The sequence below is a fragment of the Arachis ipaensis genome, chromosome B10 (genome assembly GCF_059453495.1).
Source record: "Arachis ipaensis isolate K30076 ecotype BB chromosome B10, ASM5945349v1, whole genome shotgun sequence".
NCBI lineage: Eukaryota > Viridiplantae > Streptophyta > Magnoliopsida > Fabales > Fabaceae > Arachis > Arachis ipaensis.
Window position 1 is genome coordinate 136,353,029 of NC_142435.1, and position 11,505 is coordinate 136,364,533.

The 11,505-nt window shown below is 32.3% G+C and overlaps 1 protein-coding gene across 1 annotated transcript; it reads right to left on the minus strand.

The window, feature by feature from the left end:
* Positions 1-5,915: 5,915 nt before the first annotated feature.
* On the minus strand, positions 5,916-9,831 carry ATP3 (gamma subunit of Mt ATP synthase). Its single transcript, XM_016325708.3, has 9 exons — positions 9,581-9,831; positions 9,267-9,310; positions 8,989-9,141; positions 8,657-8,770; positions 7,588-7,715; positions 6,931-7,053; positions 6,634-6,753; positions 6,351-6,472; positions 5,916-6,233 (listed from the first exon to the last, which is right to left on the minus strand). Exons 1-9 carry the CDS (start codon positions 9,670-9,672, stop codon positions 6,164-6,166), a joined length of 966 nt encoding a protein of 321 aa, XP_016181194.1. The 5' UTR covers positions 9,673-9,831; the 3' UTR covers positions 5,916-6,163.
* Positions 9,832-11,505: the final 1,674 nt, after the last annotated feature.

The following is an 11,505-nucleotide window of genomic DNA, read 5'->3' on the forward strand; positions in this document are numbered from 1 at the left end:
TTTGCCGTTGTTTTTCGTTTTCTTTTAATTTTCAATATTGAAACCGTGTCGTTTAGCAGGACTCTTTTCAAAAATTGAACAAATTTTGGTTTAATACGACATACTGATTTTTAGTTTGATAACAGTTTTAAAACTAGACGATTTTGCGTGTCACCCGAATCGGATTTTATAGCGGTTTTTAGTTTGACCGACCGATCCGATTTTCAGACCATTGCAATACAACACATACTTTTTGGGTCGCGAATACAATTTGAATCAATTATTAACGTATTCTCATTCTCATAAATAATACTCGAGGTTGCTCTTGCAACGTATTCCCCAAATTCTAAAGTCATCGTAGTTAAATAAAAAATTATCCCAAGACCTAAAAAGAAAACGGAATATACATTCTCACAAACCAAGTGTATGAAATCGTATGTCTCATAGCAATACTTTAATGGAATCAATTTTGGGTATTACTTTTGACTTTTTTATAACAATTAAAATTATTTGAAATTAAAACTTGTATTAGATATCATTTTTAAACTAATACTAATATTAACAAAAAGATATCTTATCATTTTAAAGAAAAATTAGTGAAATGCTACCACTTGTAAATTTCGTTAAACTCATTAAATAAACATTGTAATATTGTTATTATAACGTTGTACCGAAAACTCAATTAAAATATACTTAAATAATTTTTTTTGTAACTTAAATAAGTTAAACAAAAAAGAAAAAAAAAGGGCTGAAACTGCTTAAATAAAGAGGCAGTTCGATTTAAGACTACTCTTAAACTCTTTTTAGGGAGAAGGAAGTTTCAATTGATAAAGTTGTAACCGCATCGCCATCTCTACTATGGTATCCGTCACCGTATTTGCATCTCTCATAATCAAGCGAAAATTAACACGTCAATTCCAATGCATGATATCTTTTATTTTGAGCATCAATGGATCAATAAACCTAAAACTCTCTTGATGATTAGTAATAAGATTAAATACCTCCACACAATCCGTCTCACTAATAACATCTCATTGATCCACATTCCAGGCTAAGAGATAACCTCTCTAAATAGCAAACAATTCTCCTTGAAGAATATTATTACTCTCACTCATTCCTAAATACCCTTTTTGCCAACACGCATTACAATCTCTAATAATGCAAGCAAAACCAACACTATTACCAGAAATAGGATAACTAACATCACAACTAATCTTGAAAGTACCTATAGATGTAGGATTTAAAAAACTATATAGAATAGCAGGGAAGGACATGCGTTGTAATTCAAAAACACTCCTAAGCTCCTTTTTCTGAAGTTAAAGCCAGACAAATCACTTTTTTCGGAGGCCAAGTCTCATGAGGATTAAAAATGTCATTATTCCTTACTCTTCATATCCACCAAAGTTCCGAAAAGAACCTGAATAGATGCTCTCTACTATATGATACAAGAACTAGTTCTTCAAATCCAGACGATGATAATAAATATCCAACCTATGTCATACAAGCTCAGCTTTCAGACAATCATGAATACAATGTAAAACTGATTCTTGACTAGAAAGACATCTTGGACATCTATCCAGTGATGGCATCCTTCTTCTGAAGCAAAAACTTGCAGTAGGAAGAATCTCTCTAAGACACAGTCAAGCAAAAAACTTGTGATTTTTCGAAATAAACTGGCGCCAAATTTAAAGCCAATTTTGCCGCTCCTCCCAACCAAAAACCTGCTTACACAATCATAAATAACCATTGTATGAGTCATAGACTTTGGATGCAGTCCCAAACCAATACCAATCTACTTCCGAACTCGTTTGCATATATGGATTATAAGAAAGAATGTTACCTTTCAGATTCTGAGATATAGGAGAATAAAGAGTCTCCAAATATCACCTACCAACTGACCAGATATCCTGTATTCGGAAGTTCAAACTAGAAATGTGAACATAATCCATCTCATTATATAACTGTCCTTCACTCCTCCAACTAGAAAACCAAAAATTCTAGTTCAAATCCTCAATACACCAAGCAAACCTACCCTTTAACACTCTCCAAGCCTTAGAAAGACTTTTTCAAATGTGAGAGCCCTTGTTTCTAGGACAACCAAAATAGTCATCTTGAGATGATCGGTATTTGACATCCAACAATTGGACCCATAACTTATTTGACTGATGGAAAAAAAGTCAAAACTAGCTTTCCAAGTAGAGTAATATCGCACAATAAGGATCTCTAATCCTAAAACCTCCATATTTTTTTGGAGTAACCAACACTTTCCAACTAACGAGATTCAATCCTCTTCTATCATCCTGTGCTTTCCAAAAACCCATCATAGACTCCAGTTTACTGATGATCCCTTTAGAAAAAAGAAAGACTGCATTTGGTACATGAGAATAGCAGCTACAATGGAATTGACTAAGTAGATTCTACCTATCCGGTTGAGCAAATTCTCTTTCCAGTTTGCTAGTCTATCTTGAATCTAATCCAGAAAACTATTGAAAATTAAACGGATCACCCTAGAATGGCTAAGAGTAACCCCAAGATACTTGCTTAAGTCCAAGACAAATTTGATAGAGGACAACCCATTGAAGATCTCTTTCCTTATCACAGAGACGTTCTTGGAGCAAAGCACTTTAGATTTCTTCACATTAATCTTCATCCCAAATTCTTTGCAAAAATTCTACAAAACCATCACATTTTACTTTTGTCTCTTCGTAACTTTACAAAATAAAAGCAAATTTATCCACAAACATTATGTGGGATATTTTTGGTCCCCCTCTAAAAATAGTAACCGATTCCCACAAGCCTAGATCAACATAATGACTAATAAGTAATAAAGTATGTCAATCTCTCCATACACAATACAAAAAGATAGGATGACATAAGGTCTCCTTGCCTAAAACCTCGGTTAGGAGTAAAGCCATTCGGATGATTCTCATTCCAAAATTATAGACAAGGAGGAAGTAATGACACAATTCATAATCAAATTAATTGTAGAGCTAGAAAAACCAAAGTTCAGAAGAGTATGGGCCAAAAATCAGTCAACTCTGTCATAAGCTTTCTCCAGATCAATCTTAAAAGTCAAGGTGCCTTTCTTGGATCTAGTCTTCTTCATAAAGTGAAGAATCTCTTGCACAATAATGATGTTGTCAGGAGCTCCTTGTCCCAGAATAAACCCTCCTTGAAGCGGGCCAATAATCTCCGCAAGATGAGGACGAAGTCTATTAATAAAGACCTTCGTGATGATCTTGTAAACCACGTTGCAAAGACTAATCGGCCTGAAGTCCTTCATAGATACCGGCGTTTCAACCTTCGGAATAAGAACCAGTTAAGTCTTCGTCATCCTCGGATCAAGAGCAACATCGGAGAGCTTCTACTTAACCAAATTCCAAACATCAGGACCAATGATCTCCCAATATTCCTTGAAGAAGAAAGCTTGAAACTCATCATGACCCGAAGCTTGAAAAGAATTCATGTGAAAAATAGTTGTTCTTACTTCTTCCAAAGTAACTGGCGGTGTAAGATCATCGCAAGCTTTCTCATACAGAGAAGGAAGAGCCACATTATCAAGACAACCCAAATCAACATCATCTAAACGAAAAAATAAGCTTTTGTAGAAAGACTCTACTTCACGACTCAGAACTTTCGGATCAGTCTCCCACACCCCATCCTTGAGGAAAAGACCATAAATCTTATTATGCTTCCTTCGCACAAGAGTTTGAACATGAAAGAATATTGTATTTCTATCTCCGAACCTTACCCACTGCTCTCTGAACTTTTAGAACCATATGAGCTCTTCTTGCACTTGAGTATTATTATAGTCATCAATCAATTGCTACTCTTTGTGATGCAAATAAATATTATCCACCACTTCCAAATGCTTCTGCAAATAACTAATTTGGTGTTGTAATTCACATTTCCTAACAAAAATGTTATCGAACACCTTCCAATTAAACTCTAAAAAATTCTTCTACACTTCTGAAAGCTTGCTATGAATTTCTCTATTACCAGACCACCAATACTGGTTCATAATATCCCTGTACCCGAGATGAGTAACCCAAGCAGTAACAAATGGGAAAGGTCAATTCCCTTTAAGATAAGAACGACCTTTACAACGCATCAGTATAAGACAATGATCAAAGTGAAGTCCATTTAAATTTTTTGCATAGGCCTCTGAAAAGATAGATAACCAACCACTATTTATATAAACTCGGTCAAACTTCTTTACCACGTCAACATAATATTCTACCCTCTTGTATTAAGAGAACCGTCTTCCAATAATCTTCAGATCAAACCAATACTCAAATAACTTAGATGTACTCAGTTGTACTCCTATATTTTATTACCCTATTTTTTTTATTATCTTCTTATCAATTTAGTAGAAAATTGAATCTAAATCAATTTAATGTAAGTTCTTTTTTCAATTATTTACAAAGTTACGATTTTTCTTCCAATCCAAATGCACAAATTTCTCAATCTTCACATCCGCAAAATTCTAAGTTTTCTATTGCAATATTTTTCAAATCCAATGAGCCAAAATTCAAATACTCATTTTTCTTCTCAATTTCAAGTCCCATCCAATTTGCAAGTTCTATTTTTCTCAAATAATCAAAGTTCAGGATCACTTCCATTTTCATTTTCTGCCCTATTTAATCCAATAGTTGGAAAAATAGGAATACACCCTCTAATCCATTTCAAACTCAAAGTGTTGAGAGTTCATTTGATCCATCAATCCAGACGCCAGTTGAATTGACACATACACAACATTTGGAATTTTCTAACAACGAAGGCTTAGAGGTTATTGATCTCAACAACAACCATGTTAAATATAAATGCCAAGACAGTGGTCATTGTCAATAGGAAGAGAATAAACTACTCGTAAGTACATGGTTAAATATCTTAATGAATGATCAAGCATCACAAAGAATTCATGAGTATTGTGATAAAAGTAATCCTAACTTGATCAAGAGAAGAGCATTGCAATGAAACTATGATGGCATAGGATTAATGCTGGGGCACAAAGATTTGGTAGTTGTCATGATCAAGCATCATGAAGAATAAGGAGTGGTTCAAATGAAAATAATGTAATGGAGTTAGCCCACCAACTCTTTGAAGCCACTGAAACGAAGAAATACAGTTTTGTTCACTAGTGTTTGACGATGTTTTACAAGGTCGCACTTCAAAGATAATAAACTACACTATAAATGATAACTTGTACAATATGAGATTATTTATCAAATGAGATGTATCTTAAATGGACAATGTTTGTTAAAATAAAATCCCAACCACAACGAAATAAACGAAAGTTATCTACATAATATCAAGAAGGATAACAAAAGCATGTAGAACGAGCATTTAGAGTGTTACAAACTCATTTCACAATCAGCCCATCACGATTTTGGGAAAACTTGGAAAAATAATGAGAGCTTGCATCAATATACCGTGCTAGTAACTATACTAAACTCCCTTTGCTCCTAAGAAATTCATTCAAAGAAATGTCGAATTTCATTACCGACAAAAGCATCAACGGCAGAGTTTATTATTACAGTGTCTTTTTTTTTTCTTTCAAAGTTAGAAATGAGACTCAAACCTGCGACCTCTAAATAAGTATAAAAAGACTAGGTCATTTAAACTATAACTCATTGGCTAATATTACTGTGTCTTTCTTATTACTTTATTTATGTAATGTATTTTTTTTTATTGTTATACTTAATTAGATAATATTTTAAAGTCTATTTTCATCCGTGTGTAATATCTTTTAAATATGATATATAGACATTAATTTTTTATTTTATATTTATATTTTAGTTAAATATGATATGTAGACTTAAATTATTTTTAATTATTTCAAATCATTTTAATTAAATTTAAATTAAAATGAGACCAAACATTAGAGTGACAAATAATAATAATAATAATAATAATAATAATAATAAGAGAGGGAAAAAAAAAGACCCACCATTATTAAAATTGAAAATCTTATGAGTCACTTGGGTTGTTTAACAGACATGTTCCAAAAAACACAATTCCAGAAATGTCTGACAAACCATGAAATCCCCAAAAATGGGCTTCGCATTGGAATAATTATTACACAAGAAAGAAAACTACGGAGGAAAAAACTGTCTCACCGGCAATTTCGAAAGAACAACTTAATTTCGTCATTGTTGAATATACTACAAAATGAACTGTGCAATTAACCTTCCAGTGCTGAAGCTCCAGATATAATCTCAATCAATTCAGTGGTGATTGATGCTTGACGAGTTCTGCCAGAAAAATGAACAAAATCAGCATTCTACAACTTCAAATGCAAAATACACACCAGAACAAGCGAGTCATTGTACGCGTGCCACAACCAAATACAAGAGAGAGAAAGTAGTGACCTGTTGTAGGTGAGAGTGAGTCGGTCGAGCATATCTCCGGCGTTCCTGCTAGAGCTGTCCATGGCAGACATTCTTGCTCCTTGTTCACTGCAAGCATTCTCCAACACCCCATTGAACAATATCTGTAGCAAAAGTGGGTATAAAATACAAAATCGTAAGTACAGTGTGACAGAAAGACATTAAATTAACTGGTAAAAGATTTTATGGATTGCCCAAAACTATCAATTTGAATTGAACAGTTTGACAAAAGAAACCATAAACATTAAGCGAAATCTACACTCACACAAGAAAACTGGAACTCAGCCAGATTCTGAAGAACTTCTCCTTTTGTCTCGGCACCTTCAATTTCATAAGAGTCTAGCTCCCCAAGCTTTCCCCCAGCTTCAGCCTCTCTCTCCACAATCTACAGGAAATTGAAATCATTAACAATACTAGAATTAGCAGATGGTATGCAATTAAACTCAAACTGCAAAACATATTCAAGTCCCTTCAAGTCTTGCTGCATAACATGTAAAGGGCAAAGGTCCACTGCAGTGACAACTTGGATACCCTAGACAACATAATGCTGGATAAGTAGTACCTCAGGAGAGAGCACAGTTGACACAGTTGGCATAAATTGGACAACTGAATGGAACTTGTTGAACACAATCCTTAAGGCATCAAACTCCACATTCTTTAGGATGTCATCTGCCAAGACTGAAACCTGAAAACATAACAATTCCAAAGAATGAAAAAGTCAGGAAAGAGTCATCAATCAACAATTTTGATTCACCATAATCAAAGTCAACATGAAGTTTCCACCTTCAACATCAAGTATTACTCTACTAAGCAGGGCTGGCTATATACTATATCAAACAATGCCAATATGCTCCATCAACGGCTAAAATTTTCAGTGATTCCATGTAGACTAAATTCACAATTTCAACAAGCCACGAGTGCTTAATTATTTTTTTAAAGGGGTAAACAAAAGATTTCAACATTAAAATGTAAAAAACACACTACTAACTTTTAATTTGCAGAATATTCTCTGTTACAAATATCCGTCTCAGTTGCTGAATTCACTTTTCCTTAATTATTAAACTATTGATCCCTATCATTTTCCACTGTAATTAAAAGTCACAAGACCAAAATATAAGAAGTTAAATGCAAAAATTAACACAAACACAAGAACTTTAAATCAGAAGTTATACGGGAAGAAAATTAAACCATGGAGCAGTTAAGAGACAGAATAAATAACCTGAGAATAGTTCAGGGGGTTCTTCTGCAGCTCAGTTATGCTGAGACTAATGTCATTCTTGGAATCACGTATCAATTGAGCCTTAGCCTTCTCACCCAATATGACATACTTTGTCTCTTTCTCAGGCCCTATAGAAGTAAGGATGTATAATAATCAATAGCCAAAAATAGAGAAAAAGGAAAGCGAGAGAGAGAGACTAGAATAAACCGGAATACACAAAACACTGCTGTAATTTAAGACAGGATATTTTTAAAAAAAAGTGTATAAAGGAGAAAAATTATTAGTCCTCAATGCAAATCCACGTAATTTTTTTCCGATAAAAGGAATCCACGAAAATATTATATTCACATAAAATATTTGAATATCACCAGTTCTATAGGACTTTAATTATTACTTGTTTTAAAATTTTTCAATACTAACTGTCATTTGTTACAAGATTTTAGTCAATATGCACGTAACATTCAATTGTACTACTGAATGAGTAGTATGAGTATATCATATGTTAATTTTCTATGTTGGACACCACCACCCAGACAAGCATGCCAATGAAATACAAGGATCTCATATTCCCTGTTTCTTTCTGATTAAACAAGTACTCGATATTTACTCTCAAAACCCCAACTTCTGCAGCATTTGACTTTCATATTTCAGTTAGAATTGACATGAGGAGTAATTTATGTTTGGTAGTTCAATCTGAGAAGTGATTTTGACAACATTGAGTGAAACCTAGAAGTGATCATCACTTCTACTGAAAATCTGGAATTGATTTTGGATTGCTACAATCCATTTTAGCGATAGCTAGCAATGAAACCAAACAAGATGCTAAAAAAAGAGACGAAAAAAAAAAAAAAACAATTCTAAGACCTAGAATGGGTATTCAGGGCTGCAAACATCCAACAAACATGCTCTGGCCACTGAAAGAGGATCATCATCATCCGAACATTTTCTATTATAAAATCATTGAATATAACAAAATTACAGTTTCAACCGTTTCATTTTAATAAGTGAACACAATTCTGACAAACATAAATAGTAATTAACCCAAGAAGATATGAAGTGGAATAAGTACCAGAGCTCAATTTGTGCAAAATCCTGCTTATCTTGACAGATGTGGAATTGATACCACCACAAAGACCTTTGTCTGAAGAAATGGTAACAATAACACTCTTCTTGACATTAACACCTAAACACCATTTCAAATTCATCAGAAACTCAATCTAATTAAAAAAACAGATGTGTGTGTGTGAGAGCTAACCCATGTCATAAAACTATTGCAAAATCACTACAAGAATAGGTATATGGAAAAAATCAGAATATGTAATAAACTAATAATCGAACATCAATCACCATTCTTAAACTGTTAAAAGAAGGCCAAAAAGATAAAAAGAGTGCACTACATACTGGGAGAGTCACCCAGAAGGGCAGTGAATGGTTGCCAGAGACCACGGGAGTTTTCGGCTCTGGTTTGAATAGCTCTAAGCTTAGAGGCTGCAACCATCTTCATTGCCTTTGTGATCTTCTGGATATTCTTAACACTCTTCATCCTGTTTCTCACTGCACCATTCAATTACACAAACACCAAAAAAATGCTAGTGAATAATTTTATTAAGAATAAAAACTTCTACCACGGAACAAAACCAATAAAAAACATCAAAACATCATTAGATATTGATCCTTACCAACTTGAGTCGAAATAGAGCGCACTCCATTGGGAGCTTGTTCTCTGTTAATAACGTAAAATCATGTGCTTTAGCGAACATATAACATCTACCATCACATTGCATATATAAATATGTAAATTTCAGATCTTCAGATTCAAAAAACAGAATGCTCAGCATAAAAAAGAAAAATAAAAAAAATGATGCTAGATCATGATTTGTTTTCGTTACAGCGGAAAACGAGAAATATTTCTCAGATCAAAAATTTCTCTAGGCTAAGGTTAATTTCTTCGAATCCCTAACAAGAAAAGTAGAATGGAAATTGTGGAACTGACTGAGAGTGAGAGATGAGAGAGGAGCGGATAGGAGAAGAGAGGAGTGGGGTGGCGAATCGCCTCCCTTCACGACGGAGAGCAGCCATGGCCATTTCGGTAACAGGGAGATTCTTCTCGTTCGGTGATCGGTTCTTCCGAAACCCTAGGGTGATGGTGATGCGATGATAGGGTGCAGCGTTGTTTGGTTCCGAAACAGGGTGTGTTTCTTCTCTTTACTTTTTCACTCGTGTTGTGTCAACCCTACGCACTTCTCACTTTCACTAGCTTCAATTACATGACTGGTTCAATAACATGACCACGTGGCGCAATACATTTTTTTAAACGCTTTTTAATAATTAAAATTTAATTTATATAATCGACTAAATTGTGTTATTTTTGTCACAAACAAATTAATTTGACCGAAAAATCAATAAATCAAATTTTGAACTGATCTAAATTATTATTTTTTTTATAAAAAATGACTATAATACTCTTATTATAAAAAATGAGTAAAATATTCTTATTATATATTAATTTTAAAAATTTTAAATTCTAATTCTATAATAGCATAGAGAAAAGAGAAATATTAGAATTTAGAATTTTAAAATATATAGTAGAAATATTTTAAGTCGTTTTCTATAATCAGGATTTTATAGTTATTTTTATTAAAAAATGTTAATTTAAATCGGTTCAAGATTTGGTTTATCGATTTTTTGGTCAAACCGATTTATTTCATCTAATTTTGATAAAAATAATACAATTTGATTGATTATATAGATTGCATATTAATTATTAAAAAAATATCTTTAAAAAAAATGTTTTAAACATCTTTACGTGAGTAGCTCCCTAATACTTAACAAGAGTATTTTTTGAGTTATAACTTCAATCATATATGATACCCCATATATATATATTAGCTTAAATAAATCATATTTTTACAATAAAGTAATCTCATTTTTATTTATTATTTCAACAACTATGTCATATAAATACTATGTCTTATTATCAATTATATTTTATTTTATATAATTAATTTGTTTATAAAAAAATATTTTTTTATTTTTTTATTTATTTACATTCTATTTATATATTTACATATATTAATATTATTTTCATTCTTTAAGAAAAAATTACTATCCAAACAAATAATTTTGACTCTCACTTAATTATCCAGTGTTAGTATCTATTTTAAGTTTGGATGAGTAAAAAATAAAAGCTCGCAATTTAATATATAAAAATAATTAATTATCTAATTTTAGTTTACAAATAATATGAACCTCCTCTACTAGGCTTTTGATATTAGCTTTTCAGCCTTCATAGCTAAGGACTCTCACTTATTGGCTGTTTTCTTTTCTTTTTCTTTTTTTATTTTTTTAATCTCTTATCGGATGTTTGAATGCTAATATTACGCATGCCATTTTTCAGTAGGAGTAAGAGTAGGTTTTTTTTTAATAATGTTATATATTTAAATTTTTTGTTAATTAAGTTTAATTAAATTTATTTAACATAATAAAAATTATTTATAATTAATATTATTTTAAATTTTATCATTTAATTAGAATAGATTTGATTCATAAAAAATTTAGATGTATAATATTTTTTTTTTTTTGGTATAAGGAGTAAGAGTAATGTTATTTTGCAGTAATGTTTTTTTATTACCTGCGACCTTTGAGGTGAAAAAAGAGAGATATACCATGTGAACTAAAGCTTATTGGCACTTTTTTATTGACTTTTGGAGTTTTGGTCATGGTTCATGGATCAACACACTAAATAGTAATACCATTATTAAAATTGTTTTGACGTTTTTGGATATTGGGTGACCCAAATCATTCTCAACTTCTTGGCCGAAAATTCCTACACAATCAAGGCCCATAAATAGCACAAGCACGATCAGAAAAACTGTTTTTACTTTTTAGTGGTTACATATACACAAGACAGGATTCAAA

Excerpts from the sequence above, each read along its gene's own strand:
- ATP3 (XM_016325708.3), bottom strand. The coding sequence starts at position 9,672 with ATGGCCATGGCTGCTCTCCGTCGTGAAGGGAGGCGATTCGCCACCCCA. Across the intron at positions 8,771-8,988 it reads CCTTCTGGGTGACTCTCCCA|GTGTTAATGTCAAGAAGAGT; the intron begins GTATGTAGTGCA and ends AATGGTGTTTAG. Across the intron at positions 6,473-6,633 it reads CTGAGTTCCAGTTTTCTTGT|ATATTGTTCAATGGGGTGTT; the intron begins GTGAGTGTAGAT and ends CTTTTGCTACAG.